This window comes from Alosa sapidissima, chromosome 7 (genome assembly GCF_018492685.1).
Source record: "Alosa sapidissima isolate fAloSap1 chromosome 7, fAloSap1.pri, whole genome shotgun sequence".
In the NCBI taxonomy this organism is placed as follows: Eukaryota; Metazoa; Chordata; class Actinopteri; order Clupeiformes; family Clupeidae; genus Alosa; species Alosa sapidissima.
The window spans coordinates 28,802,346-28,819,712 of NC_055963.1; the positions used below are offsets into that span (position 1 = coordinate 28,802,346).

General features: G+C 46.1%; 1 protein-coding gene across 4 annotated transcripts in view; it reads left to right on the forward strand.

Moving 5' to 3' along the window:
* Nucleotides 1-16,871, forward strand: part of mtor (mechanistic target of rapamycin kinase) — a 94,260-nt gene extending 77,389 nt beyond the window's left edge. For 2 of the 4 annotated variants that reach the window (XM_042096766.1, XM_042096769.1), the window contains 22 exons: nt 2,087-2,202; nt 6,203-6,320; nt 6,868-7,056; nt 7,675-7,775; nt 8,223-8,319; nt 8,773-8,871; nt 9,198-9,320; nt 9,717-9,899; nt 10,184-10,318; nt 10,866-11,040; nt 12,408-12,543; nt 12,841-12,988; nt 13,175-13,297; nt 13,641-13,723; nt 13,907-13,979; nt 14,071-14,145; nt 14,665-14,800; nt 15,208-15,294; nt 15,413-15,493; nt 16,091-16,171; nt 16,365-16,470; nt 16,594-16,871. In XM_042096766.1, the coding sequence (XP_041952700.1) occupies nt 2,087-2,202; nt 6,203-6,320; nt 6,868-7,056; nt 7,675-7,775; nt 8,223-8,319; nt 8,773-8,871; nt 9,198-9,320; nt 9,717-9,899; nt 10,184-10,318; nt 10,866-11,040; nt 12,408-12,543; nt 12,841-12,988; nt 13,175-13,297; nt 13,641-13,723; nt 13,907-13,979; nt 14,071-14,145; nt 14,665-14,800; nt 15,208-15,294; nt 15,413-15,493; nt 16,091-16,171; nt 16,365-16,470; nt 16,594-16,609 (2,481 nt within the window). In that variant the 3' untranslated portion in view covers nt 16,610-16,871. The remainder of the gene's footprint in view (nt 1-2,086; nt 2,203-6,202; nt 6,321-6,867; nt 7,057-7,674; nt 7,776-8,222; nt 8,320-8,772; nt 8,872-9,197; nt 9,321-9,716; nt 9,900-10,183; nt 10,319-10,865; nt 11,041-12,407; nt 12,544-12,840; nt 12,989-13,174; nt 13,298-13,640; nt 13,724-13,906; nt 13,980-14,070; nt 14,146-14,664; nt 14,801-15,207; nt 15,295-15,412; nt 15,494-16,090; nt 16,172-16,364; nt 16,471-16,593) is intronic. The other 2 variants (XM_042096767.1, XM_042096770.1) reach the window with 1 other exon arrangement.
* The last annotated feature ends 496 nt before the right edge of the window (nt 16,872-17,367 follow it).

Consider the following 17,367-nt stretch of genomic DNA (forward strand, 5'->3'; position numbering starts at 1 on the left):
CTCTCCCTTTTTTCTCTATTCCATTTCTCTCTCTCTCACTCTATCTCATTCTTCATATTCTGCTTCCACCCCTTCATGTTCTGCTTTCTTTGTCTCTCTCTCTCTCTCTCTCTCTCTCTCTTTATCTGTCTCTCTTTCTCTCTCCATCTCCCTTGCCATCTCCCTTGCCGATTCTCCATCTCTCTGTCTGGAAGCGTCTCTCGCCTCCTCGAGCTCATTAGTGAAGTGTTATGTCTGCGGGGGATTACGTAAGTGTCAGGGTGCGAGCGAGCACACATGTGTCGGTGTGTCGGCCGTGGCGGGACTGTCCCACATGCAGCAGGGCTGAGGTCACAGGCAACCGAGTGACAGAGAGACGGAGAAACAAACAGACCGACAGACGGACAGACAGACACAGCAAGCCCAGCCAGAGGCTCATCTGTGTCTCCTCTCCCACCACCACCATCCGTCTCTGTCAGCCTCAGCTCTCAGCCCAGTTCTCTCTCTGCCCCCTCTCTCTCTCTCTCTTTCTTTCTTGTCTCTCTCTTTTCTCGCTCTCTCTCTCTCTCTCTCTCTCTCTCTCTCTCTCTCGCTCTTGTTTCTCTCTTTTCTCGCTCTCTCTCTTTCTCTTTCTCTCTCTTTCTCTCTTTTCTCTCTCTCTTCTTCCTCTGTCTTGTCTCTCTCTCTCCTCGCTAGTTCCCAGCACTCCACGGGAATCGTAAAGCCAAGCTGCTCTGTACTCCTGTTTCCCTCCCTCGTCCTCATAAATAAGCGAGTAAGACCCCAAATGTGTCTCGAGCAGAGAGAGAGGTGATTACGGCAATACAGAGCTCGCGCCAACACGGTCCGTTCTAGGAACCGCCGCGGGACTGCGCAGTTAGTATTTCCAGACACACACAAAAACACGCTGAGCCTCCTCGTATCACGGTCGGGAGTCAATCAGCAGAGCCAGTGCCAGTTAGATAAGGGCCGGAAAAAGTCTGGCTTGGCCACAGCTCTCGAAGACAGGAGTTGGCACTCCTCAAAGTGCTGGATGCCGGATTTTTTTCCATGGAAACCACACAGGGCATGTTTTGGTAACAGGGATCAAGGCCGTGTCATTACTGCATAATAAAAGCTTATGGTAGAACAACAAAACTAAATCTTGAGTAACGATTGCTGGAGAGGCTAACACTAGGACTGAGGCCATAAGAAACATTAATAAATCTGCATAGGTAATGTCTCCTTACAAAGTACCTACTTCAACTGAAGTACAACCTTAATGTGTTGTATATAGTCTAACCTTACTCTCCCATACAACTTTCCATGCAATCATGTAAAGATACAGAAATAGGCAAAATCACACAAGGCCACACTGAACAGAAAACAAAAGGCTCTATCTCTCTCTGTACAATGTCCAAGTTGCAATATTTAAACTATTACATGGTCAGTTAAAATAAATCTTCCATCATGTGCAAGCTGTTTTAGCAATTGCTTTGAAATGTCGGGTGTAGCTTTGAACCAAATGCACATAACATATAAACAGGAAAAAAATTTGTACGACAAGCAATACAATCATTGGCAAGGAGAGGCAATATTTGTGTGATAAAAGTCTGTAAATGGCCTGTGAATGTACAAGCCTTCAAGGTTGACGACAACCAGTGAAAAGATGAAGTGCTAGCATTGTCCAACCACCAAATAATGGGCCTCTCATAGCAAGACCAAAAAGAGTACAGATGTCATTTCCATTGCATGAGCGTGTGAAACTTAAATGCTCCACCCTGCTTGCTAGGTAACCAGTGCCCTGGCTGATATGGCACCTGAAATCTATTGTAGGATTGTGCTGCGACCCGTGGGCATAGCCACCCTTGCCCCATTATTGCCATAGTTGATATGTGTGATTCTGTAGAGCAACCATAGCCACTATCACTCCATCTCTCATCATGCGGGCGTGGTGGAGCTGTGGTAACGTCACCGGCTGACAATGGGTCCAACCTGCTGTTGCGCGTTTGTGATGCTTTGGTTAAAAGCGTCTGCTATATTAGTCACTTTTGACTCTGTCTCTCTCTCTCTCTGTCTCTTTCTCTCTCTCTCTCTCTCTCTCTCTCTTGCCAACCCTGTCCTGCAGATTGATGCCTTCCAGCACATGCAGCACTTTGTGCAGGGCATGCAGCAGCAGGCACAGCACGCCATCGCAGCCGAGGACCAGCAGCACAAACTGGAGCTGCACAAGCTCATGGCCAGGTAACAACAGCAGCAACAACGATTTGCATCTGTATAGCGCTTTATCAAGGCACCCGAAGCGCTTTACAGTGAAGGGGAAACCTCACCGACCACCGCCTGTGGTACGGGACTGAGGTTTCACACATAGACACAAACATAAGAAAATGCAGCAAGTCGCTGATCCATTCACTGGTGTAAGCTCATATGCTCAGAAATATACACACACACGCATACTGATGCACACTTTCATATAAGAGATGTCTAGCAGAGGAAGAGAGAGCAGTCATCCCACCCGAGCGTGGCTCTTTGGCATTGCGGTCAGTGTACAGGTGTGGTACCCCGCTGACCCAGGTTTGAGGCCAGATGAGGAGAGTACTCTCCCTTCTCTACAGGATGCACTAAATCTCTCCCTCCCAGATACTTCCACACATGCTCTAACACATTGCGGCTGGACTCCAAGCTCCGAGGTGTGGATGTGCACGACCGTACATTCTTCATGACCTCACATCACCAATAGGGCCCGGCATCATTAATCATCAGACCCACACACAGTCCAGCGTGAATGATCCTCTGCCAGCCGACTGCACTTGAGGGCCAAGCAGCTGGTCAAGGTTCATCTGTGTTTGATAATGCTTACACAAGTTGTCAGCCCCGCGATATCAAATATCGTAAATATAGCATGACGCAGTAGGCCTCTCGCTCGCCATTTTTCTTTTTCAAAGAAGGACATGAGTAATCATCATTTATCATTTCACTTCCTCTCACAACAATGATGAATTATCCTGTTTATTGTAGTGTTGAATCTACCTTAAATCCACATGTCCACATGCTGTCTAAACACTATTGTTTCAAAAGAGAACAATATTCGGGGTTCGGTGGTTTGAAAGATGCTGTTAATGACTGGCAGACTGTCCAGACGTATCAAGCATCATTTCCAAAGCATTTGGAATTGCTGTGATCGTTGTTAATATGCTGTGCCACACAGCTTGTTGTTGAAACCATGACGATTAGGTAAACAGTTTACAAGCACAGTGATTATTGCGCCTGTTTTTTACGGTGGTTGTTTCATTTCGAGTGTGTGAAAGTGTGTGTGTGTGTGACAGAGAGTGAGAGTGTGTGTGTAAGTACACGCTTTGAGGGATTTTATACTCAAACAGGGTTTCGCCTTTCACTTCGTGCTTTGCCCCGAGAGGAGATTGCGAACAGAGTGTTCTCGCTCTTTTCCATTGACCGTGAACCCGGCCAGATCACATGACCCCGCCCCTGCATTCTCTCCAGCCTTCGCAACCCCTTTCGAGTGCAACCAAGCGCTGGAGGCGCCTGACGCTATAACAACGGCAAAAAAAACAGAGTCGATTAGCCCTTTACATGCTCTTTCGAGGATAGCTTGATCCCAGTACAGCTCAGTTAATTACCTCTGTATAAAACTGGCTTGGCTCACAACAAGGGCACTCCAGGTGTGCTGGAAGCCTCTGCTGTGAGCTCTCCACACCCCTGTGCCAACACCTCCTCACTGGTCCCAGTCACGCCTGGCTGTCGGGTGTATCTGTGTGTTCACCCGCAAGGCACCCTCCTGCACCCTCATCCTTTAGAGCCACAGCTCCTGTTAGCGAGTGCGTCAAGGTCAGGCCGAGAGCCCAGCGTCTGTCAACACGCCTCGTCTATCTGCGTGCCAGCTCTCGTGTTTGCTGCTGCGCTATTCCCCATTTGTGAGTGGGCTTATCAAGGCTCTCTTAAAGCAATCTTGTAGCTGTGCTCTAGGCTGGAGTGGAGGACATACACCGACTGTTTCATATTCACAAGGTGCATTTGGTGTTGTTCTCGATTTGGCCATTAAAATGGAGGAATCCCACTTATTAATGGCACACAGATCCAGCTTTTTTTTCAATTTCCCGTCCCGCCGTGGTGAGGAGTGAAATAAGGGAGGACTCTGGGGAGTCTTAACTCAGAGCGAGCAGACGGTGATGATTTCGGGGGCAAAATTTACTATGTACAACATCGGAGCATATTACACACTGTGACTTATGTTTATTTACTTGCAATAAACAGTGAAGTGTTTTTGGTACGTATGGCTTTTGGAGTGTGTGCACTGTGTGCTTTCATGCAAATTCTCCTATTTCATCCCACTTCGCTCTGCCATGTCAGCTCACACAGGACTTGGCACACTATTCAGACGCAGGATATACATCAGTGGGGACTGCTGAAGAAGCGTTTTGAAAAGGAAATAAATCACCGTAATTCGCCATCTCTCCAATCCAGATTCACCTCTGACATGAAACTATGTAATTAAGTTTTAAGCAGCGACTCGTAAATACCCATTTGACGCTGTAGTTGAGGCTTCTGTGAGTTGCGGTTGACATGGAGGTGTTATGTTTTCCATAAACCTAGCATGTTGCTAAGGTTTCCCAGTATCTGTGGAATGCGAGTAGTGAAGTGCGTCTTGTCAGGGCCATCTCTTCCACCCTTCCCACCAGACAAGCTGACACACTTTCCTCCTCAAATCTGCCTCACACAGGGAATGACACACACCTGGTTTGACAGTGATATGGCGGTCCTCCCCCTTAAAAGTGCCCATTATTTCTGTCTCTCTCCCTCATTTGCTTAGAAGAGAAGCCAGACGCATCAGCACAGCTTCGATATGGCTTGACTACAGACAACACTCAACCCCATCGTTCCACTACAGCTCATACTTTCCATGAAATGTTGCGTTGAAAACGACAGGGTTCCACGGTCTCTGTCACTGAGGAGAAATAAAAATCCCTATCAGATTCTCTCCTTCTTTTTGTCATGCGGTCTGAAAAGCAATTGGGGTGTGGGTTACGTAACTCTGCGGAGCATTTTTTCCCCCTAATGTGAGCCACGGAGGGCCCAGCGTGGGACTGGAGTGTGGGACTGGCTCACTGGCTGGCTTCCCCCTGCTCCTGTGGTTGCCCGGCAGGAGCTGTCACTTCCCCGGAGACCCAAAGGCTGTAATACAACGCCCTCTCTCCCCGTACACATACATACACACACACACACACACACACACACACACGCGTGCATGCTCCATCGGCCCGGGAAACGAAAAACAGCCAAGGACAACTGCGCTGCTCGGAAACACCATCGCTTGCCACTTTCGCCATTATTGATGCGTTCGGGAAGAAAACACAGGCTCTTTGGCAGTGCAGGGACAGCCCCTCTCCCCTATCTGACAGTAACGTAGTGTACTCTTTTCTGTGTGTAATTGAAAAGTAATTTCAATGGTTCCTCGCTCCACAGATTTTTATAATCATGCTTAAGTATGACAGATGTCTGCCCCCTGATCCAAAGCATTCCTTATTCCCCAGTTAGAAAGTAACCCCTCTAAATCTTTTGCGGTCTATGACTATAATAATATACTCATCCATCACACTCGATTATCGTAACAGTAAATGCCATCAGCGTTTATTAGCAACAGTCGCTTACAGGAATAGTTTTAAAACCACAGACGAAACTAATTCCACGTTTGTTTGTCTTGACTAGTCAAATTGAAGGACTTTGTTAGGTTGTTCTCAAGGAACCGTCTTTGGAATCTAGGACATGAGTCTACAGTAGACTTATGTCCCTCCGATGGAAGTCCTGCTAATGGATGGACTTTAAATGGATAGATAATGGTGGAGCCGTGGCGGAGACCGCCGGTGTTTGGTCTGCCCTAGTGTCTCCAGAGGGGGGGGGGGGAAGAGCGGAGGGAAGAGTGCGGAGTAGCTGAGGAGTTTGGTGGTGGTGGGGACCACACACATGCAAATATCTGGGATATGCACAAGAGGTAGCACCAGTGCTTATTACTCATGAACGAGCCCTATTGACTTACTCTCTCTCCGTCACTTTTCCGTATCAGCATTCCCTTACTGGGACTCATCCCAAGTACATACCATAGTCGTCACATCGGTGTCATGCCTTTACTGCTATGTAGTGTAGTCCCTTGATTGGCTTACACACCTCATCTCTCTCTCTCTCTCTGTCTCTCTGTCTCTCTCTTTCTCTCTGTCTCTCTCCCATGCAGGTGCTTCCTGAAGCTGGGAGAGTGGCAGCTCAGTCTGCAAGGCATCAATGAGAGCACCATCCCCAAAGTGCTACAGTATTACAGCCATTCCACTGAGCACGACCGCAACTGGTACAAGGTAAGGTCAATAAGACTGCCATCCACTCTCCAGTCGGCCTCCAATTACAAGAATTTATAATGCGGTCAATATGAAAGTAATACAGACTGCTTTTAATTTGCAGTTTTTAATGCAGTTATGCCCTCTCATAGATTGCAGGGCAGCATGCGTGGACAAACATTGCGGCCCTTTATGTCAAATACATCGATCAAACTTTATTTTCTTTGCAGGGCAAATATACATATTATGTATACAATAATATAAATCTATGTAGAAGCGTATGTCACGTTAGACTTAAGACTTTGACAAATGTTTTAAAGTGCGGTTTGTTAAGTAAGCCACACAGTAAGCTCAGTGTGTCTCTTCTCCCTCTGAGCCAAATCAACTGCCTGGAGACATTTATGGTTCAGAACCTCTGCCCTCATAATTTTAGTTCCCCTCATAAACGAATCGAAAGATGTTAGCATCACCACGTGCCCTCTTATTCTCTGTCAGGCTGTACTTCTGCATGTGTGTGTGTGTGTGTGTTTGTTTTTTTTTTCTGTTTAAATGTGAGTGTTTTTAACAGGCATGGCACGCATGGGCAGTGATGAACTTTGAGGCGGTGCTGCACTACAAACATCAGAACCAGGGCCGTGACGAGCGCAAGAAGCTGCGGCACGCTAGCGGCGCCAGCGAGGCCAGCAACAGCGACAGCGAGGCCGACAGCGCCGACCACAGCCCCATCCCCTCACCCGGACAGAAGAAGGTCAACGAGGTCAGACCAGCCGGCCGAGGCTCCTGCATAAGACTACATTTGCAGTCACAATCAAGCACATATATCTGCTTTTTCGCAATCAAGCACATACATTTGTGTTCACGATCAAGTGCATACATTGACAGTCAAACACTCACTACAATAGTTTTCATTCACAATCAGCAGCGGTAACATCAACGCTGGGTTAAACTCCCGAACCTGCCGTTGCGATTCATTAAACACTTGTTTGAATATTGCCAGTGGAATAGAGGCCTACAGTATAAGTATGCTTCAAACAAGAATCAGAAACACATCAGCCGATGTCTATCTGCCCCAAGTGTGTATTTGTATCCACTATGTGGTAGAAAGAGCAGCTCTGGGCTATCCAGTTGGGAAGGAACGAGGCCCTCAAAACATCTGTCGCTGGAATGGACTTCAAATTTGAATTTGCTGTCATCCCTCAGGACAGTTAATCAGACAGATAATCAAACAGCCATTCGGTGCATCATGAATCACAATCACGTGACGTGTTGTTCACAGTAGCCAGACAACGATCCCTGGGTCTATGTGCTTGTTTTGGGCCCCGGTATCACTCATCAATCCATTTTGTGGGTTGTTTCTTTCCTCTTTCCCCCACAGGACCTCTCCAAGACTCTGCTGCTGTACACGGTGCCTGCCGTCCAGGGCTTCTTCCGCTCCATCTCCCTCTCCCGCGGGAACAACCTGCAGGACACGCTGAGGTACGTCACCTTAGCATCAGCCCCCTTCCCCCTCTACTCCTGACTCCAGCCCAGAGTCAAGGGCATACGAGAGACCAGGCACACGTCTGCAGTTGACGAGGGTGTGCAAGCTCGCACATGTGTGTGTGTGTGTGTGTGTGTGTATGTATGTGTGTGTGTGTGTGTGTGTGTGTGTGCAGAAAGAGTGACCCCCTGTGGCGTATCCGAGCCAAAGTAAACTCGTCTGTTGGTTTTTCCTCCCGCAGGCATCTTTGACCCAGCATGCGTACAGTAATCAATCTGTAACAAACTCCACACCCCCCACCCCACCCCCCCAACCCCATGTGTTTTTCATTGAGGCAGTGTAGAAGAAACTCTTTCCCAGAATCTCCAGAGTATCTTTTACGCTACAGTGCTAAATGTATTACGCTCCTTAAATGGATGATGATGGTGTGTTTGCCCTGTCAGAGTCCTCACATTGTGGTTTGACTATGGCCACTGGCCCGAGGTCAACGAGGCCTTGGTTGAAGGAATCAAGACCATTCAGATCGACACCTGGCTACAGGTAACTAATGCACCGTTATCCAATCTCACCTCCTCTATCAGTATCTCAGTCTGTCATTTTTGCCGTCATATTATATTCATATTACACATAATCTCACACTCGGACTTCTGTTGTTTTTTTCCCCTGTCATATAATATTCACCTTACACATACTCTTATACACACTCTCACTGTTTTCTACTGTCACTTTTTCCCCTGTCACATTATATTCACCTTACACATACTCTCACACACACTTTCACTTTTCTCTTCTGTTGTTTTTTTCCGCGCTGTCACATTATATTCACATTACACATTCTCTCACACACACTTACTTTCCCCGAAGACTGTTGTGTTTTTTTATTTTTTATTTTTTTTACTCTTTTACTCTTCCTCTCGTCTCGTCTCATGCTCTCCCACTCCCACTCCACCCTGCGGTCATTCTGACCCGTGTCTCTGCCTCCCCCCTCCTCAGGTGATCCCGCAGCTGATTGCTCGTATCGACACGCCACGAGCTCTGGTCGGCCGTCTCATCCACCAGCTGCTCACGGACATCGGACGCTACCACCCCCAGGTACACTCTCCAACACGCACGTTATCACGGAGCTGGAACTCCTGCTGTTAGCCGCCAGCGCTCTCCTCTACTTCAAACACACACACAGGAATGGAGGAGAATTCAAATTTAGAGTTTTTTGCTTTTTCCTTATGTTTTTGGTGAATTTAAAACCTGTTCCTTTGTAGGGTTATTTTTGCTTTATTTGTAATCTGTGATCTTTATGAATGACATCATAACAAATTGTTATTGTGTATATTTAAATTTGTTGTACTCCATGGGTTTGATATGTGGTCTTTCTCTCTCTATATATATATATCTCTCTCTCTTTCTCTCTCTTTCTGTAGGCTTTGATCTACCCGCTGACCGTGGCCTCCAAATCTACAACCACGGCACGGCACAATGCTGCTAACAAAATCCTGAAGAACATGTGCGAGCACTGCAATACCTTAGTACAACAGGCCATCATGGTATGGGCCATTTGAAACTCAAGTAACTTTGTGTGTGTGTGTGTGTGCGTGTGTGTGTGTGAGAGAGAGGGATGGGGATGGGTTGAAAGAACTTATTGTCACTGCAGAAACAGCGCTCACAGTAACCTTAAGCCAACAATATAATCCTAGTAATATCCCCAATGATCTCTTGTGATTAAAAGAGTGGAGCTGCTTGACTTGACTTGCCTTTTAGTCGTGTTATATAATGATATTAGTGTATTCTTAATCTCACACGGTTTTTGGGTGTTTGTCTGTGTGTTTGTGCGGCTGTGTGTGTACATGTGTTTGCCTGTGTGTACACTTCTGTTTGTGTGCGTGTGTGTTTGTGTACATTTCTGTGTGTGTGTGTGTGTGCGTGCGTGCGTGCCTACACAGGTAAGTGAAGAGCTAATCCGTGTGGCCATCCTGTGGCACGAGATGTGGCATGAGGGACTGGAGGAGGCATCGCGCCTCTACTTCGGCGAGCGCAACGTGAAGGGCATGTTCGCCGTGCTGGAACCCCTCCACGCCATGATGGAGAGGGGCCCACAGACCCTCAAAGAGACCTCCTTCAACCAGGTGAACCTCCTCGCCATAGCCCTCCAGTCAAAACAACACTCATTTAGAGGAACCTGGAGTTTGTGAATGAGCGAGAACCATTTCTATCTCACTTGATAGTTCATTATTTTGTTAAGTGGAGTGTTTAGATGTTCAGGCAAGTCGATATTGGAATGATGAGGTTTACACTTGGACGCAAGTATATGATTTCCAGCCAGCAGAGCTTGGCTTACGTAATGTACTCGTGTACAGTATAGACCATACTTGAACTGGAATGACCTGACCTGATTGTGTGTGCTTGTCAGGCCTACGGCCGTGACCTGATGGAGGCTCAGGACTGGTGCAGGAAGTACATGCGCTCGGGCAACGTGAAGGACCTGACCCAGGCCTGGGACCTGTACTACCACGTCTTCAGGAGGATCTCCAAGCAGCTGCCCCAGGTGAGCCAGAGCCCAGCGGGAGAGAGAGTCCAGGCCGAGTCCCCACAGAGCCTTCATCACTCAGCTGGGCTTTCTGTAGACGCCCCTTGGATCTCATTACCAGTTTCACTGATGGCTTCCTCTCTTTTAAGGACTAGATGTTCTGTTTTCAATCGATGGTTGTTCTTCCTCTGCTTTTCGCTTTGGAAGCGATGCTGCATATTTTGCCTCTGGGTTGTGCTCAGATATTTGCTAAAACAATGCAAGGGTATTTTTCTTCCCCCTTTATTATCGGTAAGGACATAAACAGTGGTTCCCAAGCAACCCGTAAATGATGTGTGTTTGCCCTTTGTTATTTCAGGTAGTGGCATTTTTTTAGGCTCTCCACCTGCTGGGCTTTTCATGTTAGCTACCTGTCGGCGCCAAACCAAACAGCGTTCCAACTTGACACAGCAGAGTGACAGGCAGAGTTACTGTTGAATTATTCGCTCTCTCTTGTTTCCCATCTGTTCTAAAAATGTGGTCCTATCTTTTGTGTGTGTGTGTGTGTGTGTGTGCATGTCCTCAGCTCACCTCACTGGAGCTGCAGTACGTCTCGCCGAAGCTGCTGATGTGCCGGGACCTGGAGCTGGCCGTGCCTGGCACCTACGACCCTAACCAGCCCATCATCCGCATCCAGTCCATCGCCCCCTCGCTGCAGGTCATCACGTCCAAGCAGCGCCCGCGCAAGCTCACCATCATGGGTAAGGCGGGGGTTAACGCCATAGGTGTGAGGCCGTGATAACACGATAGGAGGAAAGATGCAGTCAATCAGTGTAAGCCTGTCATCCTCATGCTTACATGGATCTGGGTGGTGCATGATATTATCTATTTATTTTTATTAAGTATAGTAAGTAAGTTAGTGTAGACATCGGGTACAAATTCAGTTGCCTGTTGTCTGGGTGGAATTGCTGATGTGACTGATTTGTCCTCGTGCTGCACTCTGTAGAGCACTCCCGTCATTCCAAACCGTTACATCACATAGAAGTCTTTAAAAACATTAAAGAGAGTCTGATGCATGGGGAAAAAGCCCTTCCAGCTCAGCCGGAATGTCCATCGGTTTTGGGGAGAGTTCGGTACATTCCCTTCCCTTTCCTTCTCTCCTCTCCTCTCCTCCTCTCCTCTCCTCTCTTCTCTCATAACTGTTTATACACTGTCTGTTTTAATTTGACCCCTGGTGTCGGGGGGCTTCCAGTAGCCAGTTGTCCAAGGTTGAGAAGAAGCTTTGCAGCCATCCCCACCTTCATTCTCTACCCTTCAGCCCTGACTGGTCACCCAAATTGCTTTCCCACTCTGCCGGCCGGACACCCACTGGTAGCCTCTCAGTGGACTCCTTCAGCCTCTACAGCATCACTCAGCACTTTCAGATGTTTTCTCTCTCTCTTTCTCTCTCTCTCTCTCCCTCTCTCTCTCTGCATGCTCCTTAGCAACGCTGAGCAGATGGCAGATTGTGATCCTCTAAGTGGAGAGGTTTCCATGACGTCTGGTCTGCTATAGCACTTAAATGGGGACACTGAACAGGTTCATTGTCTGTGTAGTTGTTGCTGGGACGTTAACGCTTAACGGTTCACCTCGTCTGAAATCGTATTGGAGCCGGCCAATTATTTTTTTTATTCCCAAAATAAAAGGATATTGTTGTTGTGGGGATGGGGGGGGGGGGGGGGGCTCTGGACTATTACTACTATTATTATAAGTCTATATTTTTATGAGTTTATGTAATTCGAAGCAGTTCCATCTAATTCCCTCAAACCCCAGCTTATGGTACTCCACGGGTTTGCAGCCTTAAAAGTGCAGGTTTGATGTGCTCTCATGTGGACCCCACGGTGCCATGTTAAATATGTAATGCAATCCAAGCATGACGCCCTAAGTGGCCATCTAGTTATGCGTTACCATTTGGCTCCCACGTGTGTGTGTGTGTGTGTGTGTGTGTGTGTGTGTGTGTGTGTGTGTGTGTGTGTGTGTGTGTGTGTGTGCGCGCGCGGTGTTTGTGTGTATATGTGGAGTTTGTGTGTGTACTCATGGTGACCCAGCATGTGAGACCGTGTGCGTTGCTCTCTTCCGCCCCCTACAGGCAGCAACGGGCATGAGTTCATGTTCCTGCTGAAGGGCCACGAGGATCTGCGGCAGGACGAGAGGGTGATGCAGCTCTTTGGACTGGTGAACACACTGCTGGCCAACGACCCGGCATCTCTGCGCAAAAACCTGAGGTGCATAACCCACACACACACACACACCCTCTGTCTGAAGCACTCACATCACACCAGGCAGCTGCTTGCATGAGAGACTCTTTGTTTTGGTGAAAACATTTGGAAATTAGTTCATAAATCATAGTGTGAATCATAGAACAGCGATAATTATGAGGTGATAATATCCTGCAGTCTACTGGCTTGAAAGAGCAAACGTGAAGCCAATTCAATTTCCTAAATTAACTGCATTGCAGAAACATCTGCATGATTTCAACTGAAATCGTAAAATTCTCAACTTTGTTTTCTTCTGTTTGTTAGCATCCAGCGGTATGCAGTGATTCCTCTGTCCACCAACTCTGGTCTGATTGGATGGGTACCTCACTGTGACACACTCCACGCCCTCATCAGAGACTATCGTGAGAAAAAGAAGATCCTGCTCAACATTGAACACCGTATTATGCTCAGGGTGAGCCTGGATCTCTGTGGACTTGCACTCACAAACATGCCCACAAATACTCGCTTTGGACAAAACTGTCATCCAAATACCATAAACATAAACAAACATGCAGTGCAGTGTTTTCTGTGTGGAATTTTTTTATGAACTGCTTTTTTGAAAACAGTACATAATAAAGGTTTGTTTTGGTTTGATTAGATGGCTCCAGACTACGACCACCTGACCCTGATGGAGAAGGTGGAGGTGTTTGAGCACGCTGTCAACAACACGGCCGGGGACGACCTGGCCAAGCTGCTGTGGCTCAAGAGTCCCAGTTCAGAGGTACAGGGCCTCCTCCACCAGCTTCCCCAAGGCCATGTCCAACGCCACACATACACACATCCCGCCAATACACACACGGGAAATTTGCTAAATACCCGTCAACTTCAACTTTAACAGACATTTCATATAAGGCGAGAGCAAACGTTTTTCACACCAGGTTATCTGTATGAGCTTTAGTCAAAATGATATGTGCTTGTTAGCACATCATTTTTGCATCATGTACTCTTGTCAAACCCTCATTTCAGCTTAGAGGTGTTCACAGAGATCTTTGATGTCCTTAATGATCAAGAGCTTCTGTCTCTGTCGAGGAGCTGTTTATAATGTCTGTATCTCTCTCTCTCAGGTTTGGTTTGACAGGCGGACAAACTACACACGCTCCTTAGCTGTCATGTCTATGGTTGGCTACATCTTAGGACTGGGAGATAGGTGAGAGCTATTTTGCATAAATGTGACAATTTATTGCTGAATGAGGCTGAAAACCTATTTAAATACCTTCTCTACTGGTTTCTGGTTTCCACTTATCTTATTATCTTATTATCACTTCTCTGTTGGACTGATTCGGGTAGAGGAAAAATCAGCTGGCAATCACATATTATTTTTTTTCCTCAGGCATCCATCCAACCTGATGTTGGATAGGCTCAGCGGAAAGATCCTCCACATAGACTTTGGTGATTGTTTTGAGGTAAATTATATATTTATATATTTCCTGTGGTGTTAGCATATTTAGAATTACTGTGCTGTATTTAATATGACACTTCTTATTTATCTCTCAGGTTGCCATGACGAGGGAGAAATTCCCTGAGAAAATCCCTTTTAGACTGACCAGAATGCTGACTAATGCCATGGAGGTAAGATCCATTCTTTTAATGTCTTTTGTTAGGTAATCAATTGGAATAGAAATTTGTTAGAAGATGGATATAGAACTATGTGGGACTGGGTGGGACTACTAGTTGTTATAATATATATATATTACTCTGGGCTATACTTTTTACTTCAACTGAAGCCTTACGTTCATGAAGCGTAAAAATAGTTTTAGAAGACTGGTCGAATTTTTCCAAATGTACACAACGCTCTCTCGTCTGGTGTAGCCAGTTCCATTGATTATAGTGGAAAGCAATTGTTCGCCCACGGAACGCTTCAGATGCAGAAGTATAGCTCCGCTTTTAGAATGTAAGGTTAAAATATATTTCAGAATATTTTTTAAAGCTGAACCTGCCTTCTAACATTGACATCATCACATTTAGTCAGATTTATAGTCAAGAATGACAGGGCTTGTAAATTAAATTGTCCTTGAGAGAATAGAGTGACTTTCATCTCTCTCCCTCTCCCTCTCTCCACCTGTCTGGTCTTTTTTTCTCTCCGTGCAGGTGACTGGCCTGGACGGCAACTACAGGATCACGTGCCACACTGTCATGGAGGTGTTGAGGGAACACAGAGACAGCGTCATGGCCGTGCTGGAGGCCTTCGTGTACGACCCCTTACTCAACTGGAGGCTGATGGACAGTAAGTCTTTTTAATTCATTACTAGACCTTTACTCAGCACTCCAGTGACATTTAACACAGTAGCCAGTAGGTGTCAGAGATGCATTTCCAACAGCTGAGAGGACATCCAGACCAGCCTTGCAGTTTTCCCATTGCTAACCTGGCTGTCAGAGTGGAGATAGCAGCCAGTGTCCTGGCCCTAACTAAGTGACATTACTGTGCCAGTAGGGCCCGTCATTATTATGTGTGACACTTCAAGCACAATCCGTATTGATATTTCCACATTATCTTGCTTGTTTTCTCAGTTTTCCACCTCTCTCATTCTGGTTACCAGTTCAAAACTTCAGGGTCTGGCAACTTGGAACTGCAAAAATCCGACCTCTCTTTCTAACACTGTTTCTCACCTCCTTTTTTTTCCTCCTCTTCAGCCAACACCAAAGGAAACAAGCGATCCAGGAACAGGACCGACTCCTACTCCGCCGGACAATCCGTGGGTAAGTCCTCACTTCCAAGAGGTGGGTGAGTTAAAGGAAGTAGGGTTGGCACATCAGTGTATGACCAATTGCCTTCTGCTGACAAGTGTGTGTGTGTGTGACCCCCCAATGGTGCTTGTCTTTGATGTGACCCCCGCAGAAGCGCTGGACGGCATCGACCTCGGCGAGACCACCCACAAGAAGCCAGGAACCACCGTGCCTGAATCCATCCACTCCTTCAGTGAGTCAGCGGCTCGAGCTCACACGCTCCTTATCGCATGCCTGCAAGGAGGCCATCCACTGGCCCCAACACCCATACTAATGGAGCAGAGCTGCACTAGGATTCAAATCAGAGCGCACACAACCTCCATTTCACCTCAGGGAGTGTAACCAGAGCTGAGAGATGTTGTGGCTCAAAGCAATAAATCCAATTTTCTAGAAATGACACCCTATAAATTGCCATTTGGATGCGTAATATTGTGTCCAGTACAAGCAATTTTTTAAGTGCTAAAAGTTTAGGGGAAAGGATGGGCTTATAGGATTATATGAATGATCTCATGGTCATGCTCTTTCAAGAGTGTTGCCAAGGATGATTAGAAAATAAAAGTCAAGGCCTGAACTTTTCACACAGACGTCTCGTTTGTATCGTGAAAGCATAAGCTGAACCCAAACTATTATTACACAAGCTTTCATTCCTGAGCTCCATGTCATCCTGTTTTATTAGGCAAAGTCATATATTGAAGAACCAGCATATTTCTGTATTGAATAATAATTTCCCTGAAAAGTATAATCGCTGAACAAAATGGAAACATTGATGTTGTTTCTCGTTCCCTGTCAGTTGGTGATGGCCTTGTACAGCCCGAGGCTCTGAACAAAAAAGCCATCCAGATCATCAACCGGGTGCGAGACAAACTGACCGGTGAGTTCCGTCTCTACTCTGTGCCTCAGGGAAAGGAGCTGTTATTGTCAGACCTCCATTTTAGACGTACAAAACTAGTAAAATATCTGCCATTGTGCCATTTCACTTTTGATTTTGCATCAACAAAGTCAGCAGTTATGCAATTCCTCCCTCTGCTGTGAGAAACTCATACTTCTGCTCTCTCCCTCACTAGGTCGGGATTTCTCTCACGATGAGACCTTGGATGTGCCGACCCAAGTGGAGCTTCTAATTAAACAAGCAACATCGCATGAGAACTTGTGCCAGTGCTACATTGGATGGTTTGTATAATTGATCTCTAGCATGTAGTTGAGACATGTAGTTGAGCACATTGTAAAGATTATGTGTGTTGTGAAATGTAATATGGTCATATGGATTAATGGTTGTTTCCTCCCTAATTGCAGGTGTCCATTTTGGTAGAGGAGCACCTCAGCCTTGCTTTGCAGTCTTTGTCCTTTGCTAATATTTCTACAGTGGCCATAATTCATAAGGAGAAATGAGTCTGCTTTATAGACTAGTGATGATGTGTTGCAATTAATAAGACTTTTTCCAAGTATTTCAAACTTTTATTAACTTAATATCTCACAACTGAAGGTTAACTGAAGGTTAACTGATGCACAATATGAATTGAGAGACTTGATTACACATATGTTGACTATGAATAAATGATGAATAAACGGTTTGTCATTCATTCATTCCTGGAACTTTTCAGTATGGTGTCATACTCTACTATAATATATACATTATACATTCAATAATTCATTTTATCCTATCATGTCTCAAAAAAATATGACTGCACTGAAAGTCTTTTCATCCATACCAATCCATTTTCTTGTGTCATACAAATAATAAATCTTAGCAAAGGTTTTACTTCAGTGCCTTTTCATGTGGAAATCTAGATCATAGCATTATCAACGAAACATTAAAAACTGAACACCAGAAGTGCTCCAATGAGGTGAGTAAGTAAATAATAGAGTGCATAACTCCAGAGCTCCATAGCAACTTCAAGTTTAAAGTTTAGAACAGGGGTCTCCAACCCATGGCCAAGAGTTACTGATGTTATATAGGCTGCTAGTAGTAGCATTCACCTAGCTGATCTCCACCCAAAATGGCTGAATATGTGTAATTTTTTTAAGCTCCTTTCAACTCCTTACAACTCAGTTGTGTGTTATCAGATT